The 25,593-nt window shown below is 46.0% G+C and overlaps 2 protein-coding genes across 4 annotated transcripts; one reads left to right on the top strand and one right to left on the bottom strand.

Moving 5' to 3' along the window:
- Positions 1-9,170: 9,170 nt before the first annotated feature.
- PRR3 (proline rich 3) lies at positions 9,171-14,684 on the bottom strand. Of its 3 annotated transcripts, none has more exons than XM_045825960.1 (4): positions 13,715-14,684; positions 12,932-12,994; positions 10,674-10,964; positions 9,171-10,411 (listed from the first exon to the last, which is right to left on the bottom strand). In XM_045825960.1, the coding sequence occupies exons 1-4, from the start codon at positions 13,740-13,742 to the stop codon at positions 10,305-10,307; spliced, it is 489 nt and encodes a 162-aa protein (XP_045681916.1). In that variant the 5' UTR covers positions 13,743-14,684; the 3' UTR covers positions 9,171-10,304. The 3 variants fall into 3 exon arrangements, 2 of the variants coding, with proteins under 2 accessions (XP_045681916.1, XP_045681914.1); XM_045825958.1 differs by having other exon boundaries at positions 13,783-14,684; XR_006784235.1 differs by lacking the exons at positions 9,171-10,411; positions 10,674-10,964 and adding an exon at positions 10,988-11,471.
- A 197-nt stretch (positions 14,685-14,881) lies between these two features.
- GNL1 (G protein nucleolar 1 (putative)) lies at positions 14,882-24,874 on the top strand. Its single transcript, XM_045825957.1, has 12 exons — positions 14,882-15,091; positions 15,507-15,672; positions 16,039-16,175; positions 16,336-16,487; positions 16,605-16,676; positions 17,670-17,877; positions 18,035-18,130; positions 18,533-18,727; positions 22,669-22,847; positions 22,924-23,086; positions 23,305-23,445; positions 23,827-24,874. The coding sequence occupies exons 1-12, from the start codon at positions 15,019-15,021 to the stop codon at positions 24,069-24,071; spliced, it is 1,827 nt and encodes a 608-aa protein (XP_045681913.1). The 5' UTR covers positions 14,882-15,018; the 3' UTR covers positions 24,072-24,874.
- The last annotated feature ends 719 nt before the right edge of the window (positions 24,875-25,593 follow it).

Genomic DNA, 25,593 nt, shown 5'->3' with positions numbered 1-25,593 from the left:
TTTTCTCCCTCTCTTCCCCTCTCTCTAAAAATAAATAAATAAAACCTTAAAAAATAAAAGCCATCCATAACTGATGAACATGTGCACATGTCTCTTACTGCCTTCAACCTCTGCTGTAAGCTTCAGGCTCAGGAATCCAATTGCTTATATGTGACAAACCCACAGATAATATCATACTCAATGGTGAAACACTGAAAGCTTTTTCTCTAAGATCAGGAACAAGACAAGGATGCCCACTCTTGTCATCAACTAAGACTTTAAAACACATCCTAAATCCCCCCAGCTTTCTCCACCTATATCCCAGACCAAGCCACCATCTTTCCCATGGATGACAGAAGTGACCTCCTAACTGGTGTTCCTGCTGTTATTCTCATTCTCAAGTCTATCCTTCAGTTAGTAGTAGTTTAAAAATGTAAATAATTTGCTCAAATCACTCCAAATAAAATCCAAATGCTTTGCTTTGGTTTACAGGGCTTTGTATGACTTGGCCTGTCAAACTTTCTGATCTAATCTCCTGCAGTCTAGCTAGCCACACAGACCTTCTATTTTTATTTCAAATACTAAGACTCATTTCTGCCTCAGGGCCTTTGCCCTTGCTGTTCTCTATGCCTGGAATGCATTTCCTCCAGATATTCATGTGGTTGCCTTCTTATTTAGTTTTGGGCTCTATTGGCATGTTACCTCCTCAAAGCCCTATGTATTGTAGTACTGACTCTCCAGCCTCTTTCTTCACTTTGTTTTTCTTCAGAGCACTTATTTCTTAAGATTATATTATACATGTCCTTATTGTTGGTCATCCTCAATACACTATAAGCACCATATAAATGTGAATTTTGTCTTTTTAATTGGTATACCCCTAGCCCCTAGCACCTGGCTCAGAGAAGGCACTAAAGCATTCACTGAATGAATATGAGGCTTAAATAAGACAATACATATGAAGAACACAGAGTAACCACAAGACACTGCACTCTGAGATCTCTCCTGCCTCTCTGGCCATACCTCATGTTTACTTGTCTGGCTCATCCTTGTCCATCTTGACTTGCCCATTAATGTCAGTTTCCTCAAGGCTGAGTTCTGGACCCTCTCTTCTTTCTACCTGATGTTCTCCTCCCAGGTGACTTTAGCTACAGATTCTTCAGTCAGGTCTTTCCTAACCACTATGTCTTGAGTAGCCCCCAAGTGTTATTCTTTATGTCACAGGTGTCTGGCCCTTCACCTTGTTTTATCTGGCCCAGCACCTTGTTTCTACCCAGCAGCAGCACTGAGCTCTTGCTTAACTGTTAGGGAGTAGTTACATTCATACAGTCCTAAAATTACATTTGGTTCTTTGAAGGCAACCTCGAGGCTGATGTGGCCCCCAGTGAAAATGAGTTTGACACCTCTACTCTATGCAATATACCATTTATTTCCTTTATATAATTAATCACAATCTGTAATTATTTATTTTTGAGAAAAAATAGGCCCTGATGACTGGGAAATGGCCTGGCACTCACAGCTAGGACACATGCGCTCATGTTCATCATGAGCCTCACAGGACACCTGTGGCGGGTAAGGCCATTCAGTGACAGCAATGAAGACAAATTTCATAATCTTGTCTAAGCATGGACAAAAACAGGGTCACCATGTAAACCATAAATACTAAACCATAGTAAACAGCCTCCTGTTGGCTGCAATGAGTGATGGCTGCTTTTTTTATTTTTTACCAAGTTACAGCTTTAGCCATGTTTCATTTCTTCTTATTTTTTAAAAGGATTTTATTAATTTTTTTAGACAGAGGGGAAGCAAGGGAGAAAGTGAGGAAACATCAATGTGTGGTTGCCTCTAGTGCGCCCCCTACTGGTTTTCAGGCCAATGCTCAATCCACTGAGCACACCAGCCAAGGTATTTTTCCTCCCTTCTAGATGAGATAAGATGTGCGATGTAAACTTGCCTCTACTTCCCAAGAGTTCCCAATCTAGAACAAATCCCCTTTCTTGAACCTCCCCCCAATCACCTAACACAGACCCTAATCCTGTCATTCCTAACCCTTGTAATGAGATAACATCTTTAAAGTCAATAAACCAAACTTTGTTTGACTATAGGTGTGTTGTTCCTGGTGGTCTCTGGCTGGAAGGGCATTGTCACTTTTCCTGTCTTATTTTCTACTACATCTGAAATTCTAGCGGATAGTGGCTGGTAGAGGATATTCATCTTACCCTGTTTTCACCTGCTGAAAGTCCAACATTTTGCTTAGCCTATGGCTAACTGAATAGAGTACTTTTCCAAGTCTTACTGGCAGCTAAGTATTGACCACAGGATTAAGTTATGACCAGTAGCACATAAATTGAAGAGTTGTATGTTAGCTTCGAGGAAATTTCCTTCAAGACAGTTCATGTGTTCTACCCTTCCTCAGTTCTGAGGCTTGGAGCATGGATGGGCAAACTGGAGTTTTGCTGTGAATAGGAGGGTCTGACCCCAGGAATTGTGGAGCTGAAATATGGGGAGAGGTAATACCTAAGGACCTTGTGGTGGCATGACTGTCATACATGCCTTGGACTGTCTACCTCTTGACTTGTGAGAGAAGTAAACTTCTATATTATTTGGTTTCTGTTGCAATTGAACTTAAAGTTGACAAACTGGGCCATAATAGGTACATAATATTTACAATGAATAAATGTATCCATGCTCATTACTTTAACCACCACCTAGATGCAGATAACTCAGATGTATGCTTCCTTTTAATCTGAATACCAAACCTACAACTACACCTTCCTTGGATGTCTTTAAAAATGCAGCTGAGACACAACCATTTCAAAAGGAAATTAGTGGCATTCTGCCTGTTTTTCCCCAATACCTTTCTTTTTATTTTTTAAAAGATTTTACTTACTTAATTTTAGAAAGGGGAAGGGAAAAAGAGAGGGAGGGAAATATCAATGTGCATTTGCTTGTCACTCACCTGCTCCTGGAGACCTGGCCCACAACCCAGGAATATACCTTACTAGTAATCAAACTGGTGATCCTTTGGTTCACAGACCAGCACTCAGTCTACTGAGCAACCCCAGCCAGGTCCTCAATACCTTTCTTTTTAAATGGCCCCTAGTTATGCAAGCCAGAAATACCTCCCAAAACCTAACATACTTGCATTTTATCCTCTTATTTCCAAAATTCCACTTTCCCCCAACTCCAAACCAGAATTGATGCCGTTGCTGAAGCTCACCTGGATTACTGAAGTAACGTATAACCCCACCTCCAGGCCTGGCCAGCTCCCTACATTGAGTTGATATTCTTGAAAAACTAATCTAGCCCTGGCTGGTGTGGCTTAGTGGATTGAGCACTGGCCTGTGAACAAAAGGGTCACTGGTTCAATTCCCATTCAGGACACATGTCTGGGTTACAGGCCCAGAGGCAACCCATTGATGTTTCTTTACCTCTCTTTTCTTTCTCAACTCTCTCTAAAATAAATAAATAAAGTCTTTTTTAAAATGAATTTTTTAGCCCTGACTGGTGTAGCTCAGTGGATTGAGCGCAGGTCTGTGAACCAAAGGGTCACCAGTTTGATTCCCAGTCAGGGCACATGCCTGGGTTGCAGGCCAGGCTCCCAGTATAGGGTGTGCAAGGGGCAAGCACACACTGGTATTTCTCTCCCTCTTTCTCCTTCCCTTCCCCTCTCTCTAAAAATCAATAAATAAAATCTTTAAAAAAGAGAATTTTTTAAAATTCATTTTTAGAGAGAGGGGAAGAGAAGGAGAGAGAGGAAGAGGGACATCAATGTGTGGTTGCCTCCTACAAGCCCCACACTGGGGACCTGGCCCGCAACCCAGGCATGCGCCCTGATTGGGAATCAAATTGGCGACCCTTTGGTTGTAGCCTGTGCTCAATCCACTGAACTACAACCAGCCAGGGCAATAAAGAAGAAAGAAAGGAAAGAAAGGAAAGAAAGGAAAGAAAGGAAGAAAGGAAGAAAGGAAGAAAGGAAGAAAGAAAGAAAGAAAGAAAGAAAGAAAGAAAAGAATCTAACCTGTGATACTGGCCTGCTTGAAACTCTTCAAAGGCTTCATTCTTAAAAGCCCCTAACCATTGTTTTGTAAGGCCCAAGTAGTGTAGCTCCTTTCATCTGCTTAACCTCATACTCCTCCCACGTGTTTTTTTTTAAATTAAATTTACTGAGGTATACTGGTTAATAAGATCATATAGATTTCAAGTGTACATTACTATGATACTAGATTTGTATATTGCATTGTGTGCCCATCACCTAAAGTCAATCTATCTTCTGTCACCATATATTAGGTCCCCTCCACCTCCTACCCTCCACTACCTTCCTTCTGGCTACCACCACATTGCTGTCTGTGTCCATGAGTTTCAGTTTTATATCCCACATACGAGTGAAATCATATGGTTCTTAGTTTTTGACTTATTTCACTTAGCATAATATTCTCAAGATCCATGCATGTTGTTGCAAATGGCAGTATTTCATCTTTTCTTTATGGCTGAGTGATATTCCATTGCATAAATGTACCACATCTTCTTTATCCAATCTTCTATTGAAAGACACTTTGGTTGTTTCCATGTCTTGGCCACTGCAAATAATGCTTCAATGATAGAGATGCATATATCTTTGTGAATATTTTTGAGTTTTTTTGGTAGATACCTAGGAGGGGGATTACTGTGTCACATGGTGACTCTATTCTTAATTTTCTGAGGAGCTGCCAGACCATTTTCCACAGTGGCTGTACCAATATATATTCCCACCAGCAGTGAATGAGAGTTCCCTTTTCTCCACAACCTCTCCAACACATTATTACCTGTCTTGATGATAATAGCCATTCTAGCAGGTATGAGGTGGTATCTCATTGTAGTTTTGATTTGCATCTTCCTAATAGCTAGTGAGGTTGAACATCTTTTCATAAATCTGTTCACTGCTTGTGTCTTTTGAGGGGAGGTGTCTGTTTAGGTCCTCTGCCCATTTTTTAATTATTTGTTTGTTTGGTGTTGAATTGTATGGGTTCTTTATATATTTTGGATATTAACCCCTTATAGGAGCTGTTATTTGCAAATATCTCCCATTCAGTTGGTCAATATTTTGTTGTCAGTTCTTTTGCTGTGCAGAAGCTGTTTAATTTCACATAGTCCCATTCACTTATTTTTGCCTTTGCTTCCCTTGTCTTTGGGGTCAAACACATAAAATGTTCTCCACAACCAAGGCCCTTAAAGTTAGTACCTATATTTTCTCTTACGTAATTTATTGCTTTAGATCTCACATTTAAGTCTTTAATCCAGTTTTTTAAAAATATATTTTATTGATTATGCTATTACAGTTGTCCCATTTCCCCCCTTCACTTCCCTGCACCCTGTACACCCTCTCCCACCCACTTCCCCCCCTTTAGTTTATGGCCATGTGTCATACTTACAAGTTCTTTGGCTTCTACATTTCTCATACTATTCTTACCCTCCCCCTATCTATTTTCAACCTACAATCTATGCTACTTATTCTCTGCACCTTCCCCCCCCCTCCTCCCACTCCCCTGTTGTTAACCCTCCATGTGATCTCCATTTCTGTGGTTCTGTTCCTGTTCTAGTTGTTTGCTTAGTTTGCTTTTGTTTTTCTTTAGGTGTTGTTAATAATTGTGAGTTTACTGTCATTTTACTGTACATGTGTTTTTTTTAATCTTCTTTTTCTTAGATAAGTCCCTTTAACATTTCATAAAGTAAGGGCTTAGTGATGATGAACTCCTTTAACTTGACCTTATCTGAGAAGCACTTTATCTGCTCTTCCATTCTAAATGAAAGCTTTGCTGGATAGAGTAATCTGGGATATAGGTCCTTGTCTTTCATGACTTGGAATACTTCTTTCCAGCCCCTTCTTGCCTGTAAGATCTCTTTTGAGAAATCAGCTGACAGTATGATGGGAACTCCTTTGTAGGTGACTGTCCCCTTATCTCTTGCTGCTTCTAGGATTCTCTCCTTCATTTTTACCTTGGCTAATGTAATTATGATGTGCCTTGGTGTGTTCCTCCTTGGGTCCAACTTCTTTGGGACTCTCTGAGCTTCCTGGACTTCCTGGAAGTCTATTTGCCTTGCCATATTGGGGAAGTTCTCCTTTATTATTTGTTCAAATAACTTTTCCACTTGTTGCTCTACCTCTTCCCCTTCTGGTACCCCTATAATTTGGATGTTGGAATGTTTAAAGATGTCCTGGAGGTTCCTAAGCTTCTCCTTGTTTTTTTTGGATCCTTATTTCTCTGTCCTTTCCTGTTTGGTTGTTTCTTTCTTCCTTCTGGTCCACTCCATTGATGTGAGTCCCAGTTTCCTTCCCATCACTATTGGTTCCTTGTGCATTTTCCTTCATTTTTTTATGGCAACCTGCATTTGTTCATCTAATTTACGACCAAAATCAACCAAGTCTGTGAGCTTCCTGATCACCAGTGTTTTGAACTGTGCATCTGATAGGTTAGCTATCTCTTGATCACTCAAAAGGATGAGTTCTGGGGCATTGATCTGTTCTTTTGTTTGAGCCAAATAATAAAGGAGAACTTCCCCAATCTCTCTCTCTCTCTTTTTTTTTTTTTGGCCTGGTCGCTCCTGTCATGGTGAAGGGTGGAGCCTTAGGTGTTCACCAGGGCTGGGCACCCCAGTCACTAGATTGTGATGTTGTATGTGAGGGTGGGGTTGAGAGGGAACAATGGAGGTAGCTCTGTTCTCCGTGGTACCTCAGTCCCTTCCCTGGGATCCTGGGTTGCGCGCTCTGCCCTGCTGCACAATCACGGCCTCACTGGGTCTGCCAGCTGCCGCTTGCGTACTCAGGGTCCACCCGCTGAGATCTTGCATGTCCCAGATGGCTTATGTGCCCAGTTCTCCCTGTTCTCCGCGCGCCGCGCCCCACTGCTCCTCTCCGCCCCTCCTACGGGTCTGGATGAACAGGTCTACTTCAACTTCTTGGCTGTCTGACTTCCATTCAGATAAATTTTCTGTCAGTTCTGGGTGTTATTCTGCCTCTAAATTATTATTCCAATCTTGGTTGTCCGTGGAGGTATGGTATGTCCACCTATGCCTACATCTTGGCTGGAAGTTTAATCCAGTTTTTTTAAAGCAACTCTTTTCTAAAAACATTTTAGTATTAGTTTTTAAATTATTTTTAGAGAGAGAGGAAGGGAGGAAAAGAGGGAGAGAAACAGCAACGTGTGGTTGCCTCTCACATGGCCCCCAATAGGGACCTGGCCTGCAACCCAGGCATGTGCCAACTGGGAATCAAACCAGCAACCCTTTGGTTCACAGCCCACACTCAATCCATTGAGCTACACCAGCCAGGGCACAATCCACTTTCAATTGACTTTTGTACATGGGAACAAACAATAGTCTAGTTTCATTCTCTTGCATATGGCTTTCCAATTTTCCCAGCACCATTTTTTGACTTTTTCCCCTTCATTGTGTTTTTGGCTCCTTTGTCAAAAATTATCTGTCCATATACATGTAGTTTGATATTGGGGTTCTCAATTCTTTTTCACCGATGTTTTCTGCCAATACCATGCTGTTCTGATTATCCTAGCTCTGTAATATAACTTGAAGCCTGGTGGTGTGATACCTCCAGCTTGTTCTCAGAATTGCTTTGGCTATTTGGGTTTTGTGTGTGTTTCCATATAAACCTGATATTTTTGTTTCTTAAAAAAGACAGCGGTATTTTGATGGGAATTACATAGAATCTGTATATTGCTTTTGAAATGGCCATTTTAACTATATTGATTCTTCCAATCCATACACACAGAACATTTTCCCATGTTGTTGTGTCTTTTCCTATCTCTTTTAATAATACATTGTAATTTTCAGTATAGAGGTGTTTCATGTCCTTTAAGTTTATTCCTAGGTATTTTGTCTTTTTGGTTGCAATTGCAAAAGGATTTTTTTTTCTATCCTGGTTTTGTTGTTAATATATAGGAAACTGTGGATATTTCTACATTGATTTTATATCCCGCAACTTTTATTGTAAGTTGTCTCTCACCTTTGCCTGGACTGAACTGTCCCACTTCACCTCCTGCTCATCCTTCAGAGCTTGCCTGTTGTCATCTTCAGAGGTTCCCTTTATCACATACTCTCCCTTTCATCATGTCTTGCTTCTTTACAGCATTTTGACAAGGCTAACTTTACACTTTGTGATTTTTAAAAAAATATTTATTTTTAAAGAGAAAGAGGAGAGAAACATCACTGTGTGGTTGCCTCTCATGCACCCCCTAATGGGGGCCTGGCCCACAACCCAGGCATGTGCCCAGAATGGGAATTGAACCAATGACCCTTTGGTTCAGTCCAGTGCTCAATCCACTGAGCCACACCAGCCAGGGCTTTTTGTGATTTTTTAAAAAGATTTTATTTTTAGACAGAGGGGAAGAGAGGGAGAAAGAGGGAGAGAAACATCAATGTGTGGTTTCCTCTCGTATTCCCCCTATTGGGGACCCAGCCCTGTAACCCAGGCTTGTGCCCTGACTGGGAATTGAACCAATGACACTTTGGTTTGCAGGCCAGGTGCTCAACCAACTGAGCCACACCAGCCAGGGTATATTTGTGATTTTTGCCGATGAACACATCCTACCCTGTGGATTTTCAACTCATTGGTTTTGGCTGCTGTCTCTAGTCCCTAATATAGTGCCTGGCCTAACAAATATTTATTGAAAGACTGCTGTCATCACCACTCCATAAATATCAAGCCTATACTCACAGATGTTTAAAAATTACTCCATGGATACCTGGCTATTCCTTTTCCCCACAAAACTTTACCCTTAACATAGCACAGCCTAGTCTAGTTAATGGGACCCCTACTGGTTCCTTCAGCCTGGAAGAAACGTAAGCTTTGCCTTTCTCCATCACCACTGTGTATGAACTAAATGAAGTGTTAATGACTTCAAGCCCTAGCTGGTCCATGGCTTGGTGGACTGAGTGCCGGCCTGCAAACCAAAGGGTTGCTGGTTCGATTCCCAGTCTAGGGCACATGCCTGGGTTGCATGCCAGGTCCCCAGTAGCATGCAAGAGGCAACCACACACTGATGTTTCTCTCCCTCCCTTCCCCTCTAAAAATAAATAAATAAACAAACAAACAAATAAATATCTTTTAAAAATGCTTAAAAAAAAAAAAAAAAGGAATGACTTCACCAATAGCTTCATCTGCACCTCCAGAGATGACTGGAACATAGGAATTAAAGAAAATGTTCATTTCCACTGCATTTATTACTAGTATAAAATATCTTAAAAAGAAAAAATTCACTTTCAGTTCAACAGCCCTTCCTCTTGCCCTAACAACTCCTGACCCACATCTTCAGGGTCAGTTCAAAACTGAGCCTGTTCACTGTTGTTTTCACAGAAAACAACCAGTGCCAGGGAAGTAGAGGCTGGGCAAGGACAATACTGTTCAGGTTCCACCCAAAGACAGGCCAGGTGGAGATTCACAGAATTCCAACAAAAAAGCCTGGTGGCCTCACAATGATGCAGTCTAACTAAAATGAGCTGTAGAGGGGATGGGGTAGGCCCACCAGAGGCTTTAGAGGAAATCTCATGAGGCCAAGGAAGCACTCTTGTGGGAAGTTTCACAGTTCTCCCGTTTTGGGGTTGGGGATTGGGGAAAGTCTAGAGGGCACCAAGAACCTCACTCATTTTGGCAGAAATACTGTATATAGTGTGTTAAACCACAGAAATGCCATGGACACTGAAAAAGCCTACGAGGGAATGCGGGTTTCACAAAGCACAGTGATCACAGACCACAGTGGTAGAGGCCATGCTACTGATGGCGAAACGACAAAATCCAAAAGCAGGGACAGTGGCTTTTCAGGGAGTGACTCTGTACTAGTCACTGAAACTTGACCCCAGGTCAGACAACCTGGGGAGATCCACAGAGTAGCTGCTAACATTGGGAGCAGGTGATATCACATATAAAGGACTTAAAACAAGCAGCTAGAAGGAGGGAATGGTAGGAAACTGCTCCAGGGCTCAGGAATTGAGGGCAATACTGGGGGCTCGATGGACAATTGCACAAGAAACAGCACCAAGTAAATTTCCTGCTTAGCAGTCAGTTGGCAAGGGAGAGAGGATCCAGGAAGCAGTTGAAAGGAACAAAGATGGGATATTGAAGGCAAGTCTCTGGAGGCTGATCAGAAGAGTGCACACTGTACACCAGTGATGAAATACAACTCTGGACCCCAAATGGGAGAGGTGGTGGACAGGGGTGGGTGTCACTGACTGGGAGGTGGTGGGTTGAACAACATCACAGTAGCCATCACAGGGCCACAGGGAAATATGTGGCCGCTAGGTCAAGGAGGGCTCCTTCCAGTTTGGATGGGAAGGCAGTCTCATAGAGGAGGTCCATTGACGCCTGGGTGGTAGAAGGCACAGAGGTCCTCATATCGACAGTGGCCCTTTTTGGCAAAGTGTCGGCAAACAGGGCGGTCAGATTTGTCTGTGAACACGTGAAAATGGGTCAATTTAAAATGTAAGAAAGGAAATAAATGTAACAGAGTAGAGATACAGAGGGCGGTCAGACTTCCTACTTCCTACCATTTCCAGATATTCTGAAATGGTAGTCTTTCTCCTAGGAGAAAAAACATTCAGGGCTACTCCCATACTTCAAGAAAACAAAGGACAGCCCAAAAGAAGAGTCATGATCACTCCGGGAGTGATGGGTATTAAATGTACACAGGCATAAAAAAAATGGGCCTCACCTTCCATAATCTGGGGTTCATTCTTGGGAGGGCAGGTATTCTTGACAAGTGACCAGCTTTTGAGCCTTCGAGGTTGTCTCTGTTCTTTGTGAAAGCTTCCTCTGGAGGGATTACTATGGCCTAGTCTGGGAAAAGGAGGCTCAGCACTGACTCCCCACCAACCACGACCATATGGGCCACACCTGGGGGCAAAGTCTCCCCAAACTGGGACTCTGCCCCGGAGAGGAGGTGGGAGAGTCAGCAGTGGTGGAATCATCAGTCCCCTTGATCCTGGAGGACCTCTGTGAAGAGCTAGAGTGAGGGGGAGAGGAGGAGAGGGGGAGAGGGGGAGAGAGAGACACCATGGAAAGGTGATCAATGGCTAACTTAAACCTGATAAGCCCTAATTTTTTTTTTACTTTTTATTGAAGTACATTATACATACAAAAAATACACCAATTTCAAGTGCACAACTTAATTATCACCAAAGTAAACACATTTGTGTTTTCACCACCCAGGTGAAGGGATAGGACCTTATTAATTATTAACCTCCTCCCCAAAGGTAACCACTGTCCTGACTTTTAGCACCATAGGTTAGTTTTTGCCAGTTAGTTTTCTGAACTTTGCATAGGTGGAATCATACAGTCTGCATTCTTTTGTGTCTGACTCCTTTTGCTCAACATCATGTTTGTGAGATTCATCCAGGTTGCCTGCAGCAGGAGTTCGTTTTCATTGCAGTGTAGTATCCAATTGCAAGTACACACAACTTATTTATCCATTCTACTGACGGTGGACATGTGGGTAGATTCCAGTTTGGGGCTATAACGAAAAATGCTATGAACATTTTTATACATGTCTCTGTTAACATATGTAAGCATTTCTGTTGAGTTATATCTAGTAGAGGCATTACTGGGTCCTAGAGTATATGTACGCTCAAGTTTAATAAAGTCTCAAACTTTTTACAAAGTGGTTGTACCAATTTGTACCCTCACTAGCGGTTGTTCCATAGCCTTGACAACACTGGATACTGTCAATCTTTTTGATATTCTGCAATTCTGCTGAGTCTGAAGTTTTTTTTAAGTGTTATTTTTTTATTTGTTTATTTTTAGAGAGGGGGGAAGAAGGAATAGGGAGAGAAATATCAGTGTGGCTACCTCTCACACAGCCCTACGGGGTACCTGGCCTGCAACCCAGGCACGTGCCCTGACTGGGAATTGAACTGGCAACCCTTTGGTTCGTAGGCTAGTGCTCAATCTACTGAGCCACACCAAGCCAAGGTTGATTTTTAATTTTTTGAGGAATTTCCATACTGTCTTCCATAGTGGTTGTACCATTTTATAATCTCATCAACAGTGTACAAGCACTTCAATTTCAGAATGGTATGCTTTTATCTTGTATTTATTTGTCAACTAATGATGTTTTGTTCACTTGTTTTTGCCATTTAGATTTCAGTTTTTATGAGGTGGCTATTCCAGTCTTTTACCATTTTTCTAACAGGCTGTCCATAAGAGTTCTTCATATATTCTAGATTTGAGCTCCTTATTGCTTATATTTGTTGTACGTATCTTCTACTCTATTAATTTCTTAATGGTGCCATTTGAATAACAGAAGTTTATTTTCTAATGTGGTTCAGTTTATAAATCTTTATGGTTAGTGTGTGTTTCCTGTGTAAGAACTCTTATCTACTCTAAGACAATGTAATATACTTATTTCCTAGGATTATTTCTTTATCTTTTACACTTAGATCTAGATTGGAATTGATATTTGTATACGGTATGAATAAGTCGAATTTCATTTCCCCCATATGAATATCTAATTAATCTATCATCATTAACTTAAAAGACCACTATTTCAGATATGTGTGGGCCTATTACTGGACCCTTTATGCTGTTCTATTGACTTACATGTCTATCCTTGCTTCAACAACACATCATAACTAGCTTTACACTAGGTCTTGATATTCAGAGCAAGCCCTTTCACTTCAAGATTGTCTGCAGTCTCTCACCCTGATCCTCTGCGTTTCCATATAATAATGCAGAATGTTGACTTCTACAAAAATTATAGGGATTATAACTGGGAATGCACTGAATATACAGATTAATTTATGAAGAAGTGACATTTTTACAACACTGAGTTTTCCAATCTGTGAATACATAACATCTCTTCATTTAGGTGCCAAATCCCTGATCTTTTGCTTTTAAGTCTTTCCTAGGTTTTAGTTTTTCCCTTGTTCCCTTCTCTAGGGCATAATCAAAGGATTTGGGTCCCTTCCTCCTCACCTGACTTGGGCTCACCAGGCTTTCCATTGGTCATGGGGGGAGGGCCCAGAAGGCTGGGTGGTCCTAAGAGGAGACAAAAATATGGTCATTATAATGAACTGAGGGACTAATGACCCTGTTCTTCTTCTTAAAAAAAATTTTTAGGGAGAGAGGAAGGGAGGGAGAAAAGAGGGAGAGAAACATCAATGTGTGGTTGCCTCTCACATATCCCCTACTGGGGATCTGGCCAATAATCTAGGCATGTGCCCTGGCTGGGAATTGCACCTGGCGACCTTTTAGTTCACAGGCCAGCACTCAATCCACTGAGCCACACCAGCCATGGGAATCCTTTACTCATTTCTTAATCCACGGGAAAACCAGGCATGTTCTTAGCAGCGTTAGTTTTCACACCATTTTTTCTTTCTTTGACACTGTTGCTATCCAAAGTATCCAGACCCTTTTGCTTAACTGATGGCCAATCAGCTTCCCCCCAATAGTTTAAAAGATACACTTCCACCTTCCCTGTGAACGTCTGGTCACAAACTCTTATTCCAGTCACCGTAACCTGCAACCTCTCTAAGGACCCTCTCTGCGGCAGCGCACACGAGCTCTATAGCCTCTCTTCCCCATCCTCCTTTGAAAAGATTTAGGAGCCGAATTGCAATTGAGGGTTCGAGTAACAGATCTCCTTCAGGGCTCCATCCTGGATAGACCCCTCAACACCATCCCCTCCACCCCCCCCCCCCGCCCCGAGCCTCAGCTCGTGCGCCCTTCCTCCTTCCGTTGGAGCCCCCTCCCCCGCACCTTTCTGCCCTGAAGTCCTCGCCTCCATCTGCTGACAGGCCTGTGCACACTTCTCCCGTGCTCCTCACCCGTAGGAATTCCATTGTCTTCGTCTCCAATTTCTTCCCGCTTTGGCACTTGGGGGTCCAGCGTCAGCTGCTGCTGCGGATTCTGCTTCTTTCGTTTGGGCATGGTAGTTCCTGCAATGGCTGCAACGGGACTTGGAGGACGGTGAAGGGGCACACTGGGATTGTTTCCGTTTCCGGGGGCGGTGGACGTGGAAGCTGAGGCGCCCCCATTTAGTTTCCGGAAGGGTGTGGGTGCCTTTGTGAGGCTTTCTCACGTCAGCCGCCTCCCTCGGTCTCTGTCAGGCACAGCGGCAATCTCAAACCTTTCCTTCGCTGCGCTTCTATAAGTGCTTAAAAATTCCTTTCTTCTTCCCTTGCTGAAAAAACCTCCACCACCGGCTTCTCAGTGTACAAGAGTCCTCAGGCTCTCGAGCTAGGTCTGAGAAGAGGGCTGTCGCACACAAAGACTGCCACATCCGGCCCCTGGTTACTATGGTAACAGCTGCGCGCACAACTTCGTGACCTCTGACCTTCCCCTCAAAGCCCTAGTAACATCTGGGTTTCCCTCCTCGCCCGCCCGTGCTTGCCCTTATGATCTGTAAACCTTCTTCTTCGCATTCTTCCCACCAGTAATTTGGGTCCCAGCAGGGCTGCGCTCAGGATGCTTTAGACCGCTCCCACCGTTTTAGATTTCTGACCCTACCCACAGAGTAACGCAGAACTGGTCTCCAATCTGCGGCGCACAGTCTCAGCCTTTTCTGGTCAAGCGCCGGGGCTGGGAAAGTAGCTGCGGCGTGTCCACGCCCCTCTCTTCCCACGTAGTAGGACTCGCCTGCCGTTCCACAGCCCCTCGAGGTGAGTGGTAGCTTCTCCCAGGCGCGTAGGTATTGATGACACATATCCCCCCTCTTCCAAGGGCAAGGTGGTAGCGTCCGTGACAAAGCCAGCTCGATCCTCCCACGCGCACTTCGCTCCCCGCCGCCGCTGTGTTCTCTCAGCGCCACTGGCTCTCACGTTCCGGGAGCCCGCCCTACATCATCTCGCCTCGCTCCCGGAGGGAAGTGACTGTATTCCCCCTTCCGCCCGCCTTCCAGCCGGGCTACTGGGGCGAATCGTCCGGGCCTGCCCGCTGACGTCACCGCCTAGCCCCGCCCCCTGGAGGGTCCCCAGCCTCCGCGGCGGGGCTGCCCCGGGAGGGGGAGTCAGTTGAGGCAGCGGGAGCTCGGCGAAGGGCGGGCCAGGTGACTGGTCCGGGCCATGCCGAGGAAGAAGCCCTTTAGTGTGAAGCAGAAAAAGAAACAGTTGCAGGACAAGCGCGAGCGGAAGCGAGGTCAGTGCGGTAGCGAGAGGAGGGGGCGGGGCTCGGGCTCCTGCACAGCTGGAAGGAGGGGTGTGCCCTCTGCATCTCTGGGGGGCGTGGGAGGGTGTGGTGGCGGCGCACCCACGTTGGCGGGCGACTGCGGCGGGGATTCTCTCATCCCAACACTCTTAACATGAAAGTGGGGGAAGGATGGAGAGTTGGGGGAAGGGAATCCCTCTTGCTCGAATGGGCGCCATCCCCGCAGATCCCGGGAGGAGGAGTGACTACCCTTATGCACATCCAGGAGGGTCCTGAGCAGGTTGTGTGAGAGATCGGGCCTCAAAAGAAGTGGGGGTGGGGTGAGGGGGGGCAAGGCCGAGTGGGGAGGGGATCTTTTGGATCCAGAGAGGCGACCAGCACTGGCGTCACCAGCTCCTCCCCGCAGGGCTTCAAGATGGGCTGCGATCCAGTTCCAACAGCCGCAGCGGGAGCCGGGAGCGGCGGGAGGAGCAGACCGACACCTCGGACGGGGAGTGTGTGACCCATCACATCCGTAGGCTCAACCAGCAGCCTTCCCAGGGTCTGGGCCCGCGAGGCTATGACCCAAATCGGTGAGAGTGGGCCTTCCTCACTTACCAGGAAGTCAGACGGTTAGGGGGAAAGCCGGCTGCCACTGGTGAAGGCTTGAAACTGGAGGTGGTGGGGCTGGGATGCCATGGTTCTCTGCGAGAACCATGCTGAGTCCCGCTGAGTTCACGCGGGCTACAGTCTTCCTTTCCGGAGGGGTGGAGAGAGTTTGGATTAAGAAGGGTGAGAATACTATGTGAAAGAGGGACTTGAGGGTGAGAATACTATGTGAAAGAGCGACTCAGAGAGGAGGCAAACAACCTTGGAGAGAAGCTTAGCGAAGTTGTCTGTGCAAGTGGGAGTTTGTGGCCACAGGATTGTGATGGATGCTTTGGTTCTTGTTTCCATAGATACCGACTGCATTTTGAACGGGACAGCAGGGAGGAGGTGGAGAGGAGAAAGAGAGCAGCCCGGGAGCAAGTGCTACAGCCCGTCAGTGCTGAGGTGCTGGAGTTGGACATCCACGAAGTCTATCAGCCTGGTTCAGGTTAGTGAGAATTCAACACCTGGATGTTTGGGACAAGCACTGGACAGGGGGAAGGAGTGTGGAAGAGTAAAAACTGACTGTGAGGAAGGAGGGGTCTGGGATTCACTGTGGAGACCTGAAACTATTCTCAGGCTTACTTGGATTTTTCTTGATTTTGCAGTGCTGGACTTTCCTCGACGTCCCCCTTGGAACTATGAGATGTCCAAGGAACAACTAATGAGTCAGGAGGAACGGAGCTTCCAGGAGTATCTTGGGAAGATTCATGGGGCTTACATGTCAGAGAAACTTAGCTACTTTGAGCACAATCTGGAGGTGAGAATGGAAAGGGGACAGGAGTAGAGCATAGTGACCTAGGGTCAAATTGGCCTGGAATAAGGCAGGAAAGGGACTCTAGGCTCAGGGTCTCTTCCACTGACTTTGTCTTTTCAGACGTGGAGGCAACTGTGGCGAGTGTTAGAGATGTCTGACATTGTCCTGCTGATCACTGATGTCCGACATCCAGTGAGTATTGGGATGAGGCTGGGCAAGCAGGAGGAGGGAGAAAGATTCTTGTGGGGTTAAGGGCAGAGGCAGGAGTTGGGAGACAGAGAGGTATCCACCTTCCTTCTAGTATCCTCTATCCTGTGCTGATGTCTGCAGTCAGGGACTCAGTCCTTTATTCATCAGGGCCACAGCCTGTCTTTTCTTTCCTGGCCAACTGATTCTCCTCTTGGTTATTCCTTTGATGATAAACTGCGTAGCCTACCCTGGCCAGTGTGGCTCAGTTGGTCGTCCCATAAACCAGAAGAAGGTTTCAGGTTTGATCCCTGGTCAGGGCATATGCCTAGGTTATGGCTCTGGTCCCCTGTTGAGGCGTATATAAGAGGCAACCCATAGATGTTTCTCTCTCACATTGATGTTTCTCTTCCTCCCTCCCTTCTCTCTGAAATCACTAAGCATGGCCTCAGGTGAGGATAAAAATGAAAAAAAAAAGAAAGAAAGAAAGAAAGAAAAACTGCATATCTTGTTTGCCAGCCCAGCTGAGCTAAACCAGTAGAAAATCCCAGAGTGGAGTTCTCGGGGATGTAATGAAGGCATCTGGGAGCTTCCCCTTGCCCTGCCACATCAGTGAGCACAGGACTCACCTGGAATGTGTGTGTGGGGGGTGCGGTGGTTAGGGCTCTAAACTCTGCTGCTGGATGGCCCTTGTGTGGATCTGCTTTGCCACTTCACTGTTGTCTTCCAGTGGGAGGAAGGGAGGTCTGTGAGGGATGTGTAGAGGACCTCTTTTGGAGGTCGTTAATGAGTTGTACACACACTCCTACAGAAATGCACAGGTATTACTTAACCCCTGTTTTGTCTTTCTAGTTCAGTTTGGCTGATTTATCCTTTTTGCCCCAGACTCTGCTACCACCAGGGTTTTGTCTCCAAGCTATGACTGCTGAGTGGGGAGCTAGAGGCAGAGAGCTCTGGGTTGACCTCTCATTGCTCATCCCCTTACCAACCCTATCCCAGGTTGTGAATTTCCCACCAGCACTTTACGAGTATGTGACTGGAGAACTTGGGCTGGCCCTGGTGCTGGTCCTGAACAAGGTGGATCTGGCCCCACCGGCTCTCGTGGTTGCCTGGAAGCATTATTTCCACCAGCACTTTCCCCAGCTCCATATCGTCCTTTTCACCTCTTTCCCTCGGGACCCCCGCATCCCACAGGACCCTAGTAGTGGTGAGTGGGAAATGAAGAGGGCAGCATGGGAGAGGTGGTGTGGCAGGGGACAAAGGGGAGAAAAGAGAGGCTTGTTGACAATGAAGTACCTGATTTTGGACCTGAGGGTGGTGGCAGAGATGGGGTGTGCTAACCCTTTTGGACCCTTGGATCTCAGTTTTGAAGAAGAGCCGGAGGCGGGGGAGAGGATGGACTCGGGCCCTGGGGCCGGAGCAGTTGCTGAGAGCCTGTGAAGCCATCACTGCAGGGAAAGGTTTGTGCCCCTTAGAAGAAGATGTGGCAGGCCATGGGGGAGATCCAAGGCCCAGAGTCATTTTGCTCACCTTTGTCAAAATCAACTCCTCTATTGGGGAGGAGTGGCGAGGGGCCATGGGGAAGAATGGAAGACTGGCTTGGTGGGACCAGAGAGGCAGCAGGTAGGCAGGAGCCCTAGTATAGCTGCTATCAGGCTTCCCAGGACTTTTCAGAAAACTTTGACAGAGAAATGCATGTGATTCCAGGGTGGGGTCAAGTGAAGATTGGGAAGTCATCCATGGTACAGGTTGGCACTATCCTACTCCAGAGGGTATTGGTTATACCAGCTGTGCCACCATAGTATGTGCCATGGTATGTGGTGGCCCTGGGGAAAACTTTCGTCTTCTCCTTCCCTGAGCAGTGGATTTGAGCAGCTGGCGGGAGAAGATTGCCCGTGATGTGGCGGGGGCCACTTGGGGCAATGGCTCTGGTGAGGAGGAGGAAGAGGATGATGGGCCAGCAGTCCTGGTAGAGCAGCAGTCTGACTCAGCAATGGAGCCAGCCAGCCTAACCCGAGAGCGCTACAAGGATGGGGTAGTGACCATCGGCTGTGTGGGTAAGGAAGTTGTGGCCCATGCAGGGCAGTCTCAATATTTGGAAAAGAGGGAAGCTGATCAGGTCTCATTAGGCTCCAAGTCTCTGAAGACCCCCTGCTGCAGTGGAAGGATCATCGCCTGAGTTAAATTCCACCTCTTCTCAGTTGTTACTGATCTTGAGCAAGTATTCGCTTACTCTGAGTCATAGGTACTTTGACTTTTATAATGAGGACAGTGATACCCAAGTAAAAACAGATGTGAGGAATAAAGGGAAGAGTATAGACAAGGTCTAACAAAGCCTGACAAATAATGACAATAAGAATAATTGTTAAAGTTAATATTTATGTGGTCTTAACTATGTGCCAGGCACTGTACTAAGTGACTTATGTGTATTAACTGTTTCAGTTGTAGTAATTGGTCCATAGTAGAGTGGTCATTAAATCATAGTAGGAGTTTAGCAAATGTTAGTTTCTTTCTGCATCTTAACCCTTTAAATCTGTTGTCAAAAAGAATCTTCCCTTATTCTAGAGATTTGTCTCTGCTCTTGGTGGGGGAGAGAGGGGCCCAGGACTCCTTTTCACTTTGGGTAGGAGAGATGAGAAGTGATTTTGGCAAAGATGTGGTACTAAAGTATTATTTTAGCCAAAAAAGGTCAAGCCTAGTAGAAATTGGGGAGAGCAGAGTAGTTGGCTCCTTGGAAATGCCCCTGACTCACCTTTTGGGATAAGTCTCCTTTTTGTCTTGGGAAAAACCTGCCTGATTGCTGACAGATTGTTCCCCATCCCAGCCATAAAAATGAGAAAGGCCTCTTTCTTTTTTTTTCAATATTTTATTTATTTTTTTAAAGAGGGGAAGGGAGGGAGGAAGAGACGGAGAGAAATATCAATGTGTGGTTGCCTACCTCACTGGCCGCACTGGGGATCTGGCCCACAACCCAGGAGGGAATTGAACTGGTGACCCTTTGGTTCGCAGGCCCCACTCTTAACCACTGAGTCACACCAGCCAGGAAGGCCTCTTCCTTTATGGAGCTGTTTTCTTGTGAATAAATTGAGTCATCGTTTGAAATCATGTTATTTAGGGAACAGTGTAAGGGGAAAGAAAGAGACTTAAAGAGAAGGGGTCCTTTGGGAAAAATTCCTGAGAAAAGCCTGGAATGATGAAGAGAAGTAGCTGTGGAGATGTGGGGTAAGGGCCTTCTGGGCCAAGGATAGTAAGTGAAAGGGCCTGGAGGTGGGAATGAGCTTGCTGACCATGGGACCAGCCAGACAGATGGGAGTATTGGAGCCAGAAAAGAGAATTGGGGATAAGGTTAAAAAGGTCGTCAGGCACTACATCATGTAAGGTGACGTGGCTAAGAGTTTTGGATTTGTTCCAAGTCTTATAAGAAACCAGGGGTGGGTTTTGAGTAAGATAGGGGATAGTAAATGTGGGGGGTGGGCAAGAAAGGAAGCAGAGAGTGCATCAGAGGCTATTGCAGTGGACATCCAGGTTTTCGTGCTCAGCAACTGGGAATACTGAGACAGGAAGATTGGGAGAGGAGCAGGTTGGAGGAGTTTGGGAGGGGAGGGGATTCAGACATTAAATTTGAGATTGTTAAAAAATATCCCTAGTGGACCCCTGGCTGGTGTGGCTCAGTGGATTGAACTCTGGCCTGCAAACCAAGGGTCTTTGGTTCGATTCTCAGTGAGGGCACATTCCTAGGTTGTGGGCCAGGTCTGCAGTAGTGGGTGTGCGAGAGGCAACCACACATTGATGTTTCTCTCCCTCTTTCTCCCTCTCTTACCCACTTTTTAAAAATAAATCTTTAAAAAAATATGTTCCTAGTGAAGATATTGAATAGGTATATCAGCCTGGAGCTTAGGAAAGAGGATTGGAGATTGAATTTGGGACAGATTTAAATTTGGGGAGCCACTAGTGGGTAAAAATCAGGGGTCCCCAACCTCTGGGCCATAGACTGGTACCAGTCTGGCCTGTTAGGAACTGGGCCACACAGCAGGAGTTGAGCTTGAATGTAATGTGCTTAAATCATCCCAAAACCATCCCCACCACCCTGGACTGTGGAAAAATTGTCTTCCACGAAACTGATCCTTGGTGCTAAAAAGGTTGGGGACTGCTGGTATAAATGGTACGTAAAACAGCTATGGATTGGGGGAGGTGTGGGGTAGGAGCTAGGTGGAAAGTGGAGGCCACACTGGTATTTAGAGGTTGGGCAGAGGAGGAAACAGGGATCCTCAGGTGTCAAATGCAAAATGTTTTTGGAGGGGGAAGGAGGGCTCAGCTGTATCAGATTTTGCCGACAAATCGAGTGAGATGAGAGATTTGCTCAGCAAACTTGGCAGTGTGAACGTGAGGGGTTTCAGTAGAATTGAGGAGAGAAAGCCAGATTGGTGTAGGCCAGTGAGAGAATGGACAACAATATGGTAGAACTTCATGTAACATTGTGTGAGACAGGAGCCAGACATGACAGTCTCCATATTACATGCGTCCATTTGTGTAAAGTTCAGAAGCTGCAAAACTGAACTGCATCATTCAGGAATACACAGGTCATAAAACTAAAATGAAATGTAAGCAACAGAATCCCTTACAACTCAGGGTATAGCTAAAAGAGAGAGAGGTTCATGATCAAGAAGGGATCAGTGGGGCCTCTGGGGATGCACATCACACTCTGGGCCCAGGAGTGGGTGATATGGGGTTCATCTGGCACATTTATGTTTTATGCATTTTTGTGTATGTACATTTTTTTTTTCAAACTATAAGAGAAAGTTTATTTAGAAAGTCACAGAGGTAGAAGAAGTGAGCCATTGAAGAAATGGGCTCAGGAAACAAGTCAGCAAAAGAAGTGTTGTTGGAGCCTGGGAGAGGGGATAAGTACCTTGAGAGAGAAGGAGTAAGAAGGAGGAGATGTGTATGTTAACAATTTATAGTTATAAAGAAGATGGCATGAATAAGTGGTGACCAAAAAGAGACAAGTCTTTGAAGGTGTTCCACTATAAAGGGGACAGAGAAATAGGGCTGGTGGGTGTTGTCAGAGGAGGGTGGTTTTCTCCCTCCCTCCCTCCCCCTCCCTCCCCCCTCCCTCCCGTGGAAAGGAGATACTTAGCAGCTGTAAATGGAGTGTAGTCATCATGGTAGTGCATCTTTCTCCAGCTGTGGTCAGCTGCCAGGAGCAGGTGCTGAAAGAATTGCATTTTGTAGGGTTGGGGTTTTGCCAAGTGAGTAAAGTGGAGGGAAGAGGCTGGACCTGAAGTTGGGAAAGAGGGAAGTGAGGACATGAATTGAGTGTTCAATAGTGTTCCTGTGCTAGAGTCGTTGTCAAAGTATGATTAAAATGGAGGAACCAGGATAAGTGATCTGGAAAGATGGGATGTCAGGTCAGAGAGGGGGATGCTTGCAGTTGAGATTTTGGAGATGTGAATTCACAGACTCCAGGTCATGACCACAGGAATCTATAGCTGAGGTGGGGTGGAGGAAACAATCTTTGGAAGGGACATCCTAGTACTGAGGGGCCAGAGTGCTGATCTGTGCCAGAATGAATGTGTTGTCATGACAAGAATGTCAGTGAGCCCATGGTCTTCAGGCTTCTCCTTGGAGAACTTACTATAATCATGAGATGCGTGTCTCACTGGCATTGTGTGTTCAATCCACTGTAGACACTGACCTACACAGTTGTATTTGTTTCTCATTTAATCTTGACTGCTCTGAGGTTGCAGATATCTGCACAGTAAAATGTGGAAACAGAGGCTCAGAAAGTTAAGTCAATTGCCTTGAGGTCACAAAGCTGGTAAGTGGAGAGGCCAGGATTCAACCCTGGAAGTCCAGAGCCTGATTTGTAACTTGCAATGTTAAACTGCTTCTGTAATTTCTGAGCCTTAGCTCCCCTTTCATCTGTAGATACAGCACCATATCCTTCCCATCACAGAGTGGGGATCTGTCAAGTGTTAACTTTCCTTGCTTTCCTCAGGTTTCCCCAATGTGGGAAAGTCCTCTCTGATCAATGGGCTGGTGGGGAGGAAGGTCGTGAGTGTCTCCAGAACCCCTGGCCACACCCGATACTTTCAGACCTACTTTCTGACTCCCTCTGTGAAGCTCTGTGATTGCCCGGGCCTCATATTCCCCTCTCTTCTGCCTAAGCAGTTGCAGGTATGAGGGCAGTGTGGGGAAGGAGGGGGAAGACAGGAGATCAAGAAAGGGGCTGAGCATTCTTGTTTCCTCTTAGGTTTTAGCAGGGATCTACCCCATCGCCCAGATCCAGGAGCCCTACACTGCTGTGGGCTACCTGGCCTCCCGAATCCCTGTGCATGTCCTGCTCCACCTGCGCCATCCAGAAGCTGAAGACCCCTCTGCAGAACACCCCTGGTGTGCTTGGGACATCTGTGAAGGTAAGTTCCATGTGCCTGGTTCCTCTCCTTGCCCTTTACTCTGCCCTGTCCCTCTCCTCTCTTCAGATGTTGTCATTGACCCAACAGTTGGCCACCCCTAGATTTCTGTCATGGGACAGCAAGATATCTGGCCTGGAATATTCTAGAAAACTGGAAGGACTGTGTTAGGGAAGTGGGGTTAATGGGCTTCCCTCCCCATTATGCTTTTTTCCCTCCAGCCTGGGCAGAGAAACGTGGTTACAAGACAGCCAAGGCAGCGCGGAACGATGTGTACAGAGCGGCCAACAGCCTCCTGCGGCTAGCACTGGATGGCCGCCTCAGCCTGTGCTTTCATCCCCCAGGCTATAGTGAGCAGAAAGGTCAGCCCGCCAGTGTGCCTCCCAGCCCTGCTGTAGTGTAGGCAAGAGAGGGTGGGCTTGTGGCCACACAGAGCTCGGACAGACCTGGATTCTACGCCTGTCAGTCAGTTCTGTGTTACTAAGTGTCTCTGAGACCGTTTCCTGATCTACAGAATCAGGGTGCTAGTTGCTCCCTAGTGAGGTGGTGACAGAAATTGGAGTTAATGTGGGTGGAACGATTCAGTGTCCAGCACATGGGAGGTTGAATGAATGAATGAAGGAATACATTCCAGCAGCTACAAATTTCTTTTTATTCTTAGTCTTTGCCTCTTCCCCATTTTCTTCTGGCTTTAGTCCCTTGTTCAAAACTCTTCTGTTCTTCTTCTTGTTTTGGTTCCCCAGGCACCTGGGAATCCCATCCGGAGACCATGGAGCTGGTGGTTTTACAGGGCAGGGTGGGGCCAGCAGGTGACAAGGAGGAAGAGGAGGAGGAAGAAGAGCTTAGCAGCTCCTGTGAGGAGGAGGGAGAGGAGGACCGGGATGCGGATGAGGAGGGGGAAGGGGATGAGGACACCCCGACTTCAGTTCCAGGATCCAGCCTGGCCTCTCGAAACCCTTATGCCCTGTTGGGTGAGGACGAATGCTGAGGCCATGCCCTGTGCCGTCTTTCCCAATGTCTTTGCTTTTGGACAGACCTGGGGGTATCTCCCCTCTGCTGCCCCAATTGTGAATAAAGATTGTCTGCTTTGTAGCCCCTTCCCCACATGGACTGAGGTGAGAGCAGCTCTTTGAGACTGACAGCTGTGGGAGGCTTTTCTCTCTTTTTGCTCATCTTCTCTGCAAAGGTAAAGTTCTCTTAGAAGTTAATTCAGTGGGTTCTAAGGCCCTGAAACCTGCTTCCTCTGCTCAGTCTGCCACACGCACCTTAGGAATGCCAGTGTCACCATGGGGAGTGCAGGGCACCTCAGGCTTTTAAGGCTTGGTCTACATCCAACCCCCTTTCTGCATTCTTGCCGTACCCTCTCAGATTTGAGCAGCAGCCTTGGGTGCCCCCTGCTGCCCGGCCTGGGTTATACCAGAAGCTCCTGGGAGAAGCAGCAGAAAGAGGTGTCACAACCTGATGTCTCCAAGTGAGATTTTTACAGGATTCATTAAAATCCAGAAAATATTTACTGAGTGTTGACTGTGTGTTTGGACCTATGCTCAGCACTGAGCCTGTAACGATGCATAAGCAGGGTCTGACTTGAACTTTGCAGCCTGGTGGTGACCAAGACCCCACTGTCATTATCCACATTTTTGAATTAGGAGGAATGTGTAATGTTCTCCAAATTCTTGGGGCTCATACAGTATAATTCTAGAACTTCCTGATGATGAAAATATTTAGTTAAGACTAAATGCTTGTGAAAATATTGATTAAACATGTCCAAGTAGAGTCTTAATTACTGGCAAACAAATAGTGTGCATATTTATTTTATTTTTTTATTTTTTTATCCTCACAAGGACATTTTCGTTTGCTTCTAGAGGGAGAGGAAGGGAGAGATACAGAAACATTGATGTGAGAGAAGCATCACTCAGTTGCCTCTGCACAACCCTGGACTGGGGATCTGTGCTGGGATCTGGGAATGCATGCATCTGGACCAGGATGAACCTGACACCTAGGCGTGTGTCCTGACCAGGAATCAAACCTGCAACCTTTTGGTTATGGGACAATGCTTTAACCACTGAGCCATACTGGCCAGGGCAATAATGTGTATATTTATGATTGAGCAGACCAACCTTTTAAGTAGTGTTAAGTTTTATTATTTAAAAGGCTGTATGCACTAAGGGTGTATGAGATTCAGAAGGGAGGGCACAGAACCAGCTTCCTGAATTCCATTTTCCCTGATTTGGGGGTGGAGCCAAGGTGACTCAGTGCTTGGTCTTAGTTGACTTTTGGTATCATGTGCATTGCAGCAGTGATCAGCTATGAGTCAGGGCACCTAAGGCTTTGCTGTATGTGTCCTTTGTCAAGCAAGCAGCTAGACTCCAAGATTTAATTTTTTGGAGAAAAGGGAGAATGGGTTTTGTTTTGTTGTCTGCCATAGTGTTGTCTGGGTTGGGTGGAACAAAAAGTATCATTTGATGGGTTGACCATTAAGATAGGGGTAAGGCTAAGGGGCAGTACCAGAT

Source organism: Phyllostomus hastatus, unplaced genomic scaffold, assembly GCF_019186645.2.
Source record: "Phyllostomus hastatus isolate PE091 unplaced genomic scaffold, TTU_PhHast_1.1 phas_scaffold_60, whole genome shotgun sequence".
In the NCBI taxonomy this organism is placed as follows: Eukaryota; Metazoa; Chordata; class Mammalia; order Chiroptera; family Phyllostomidae; genus Phyllostomus; species Phyllostomus hastatus.
This window is presented reverse-complemented; position numbering and strand designations above follow the sequence as displayed.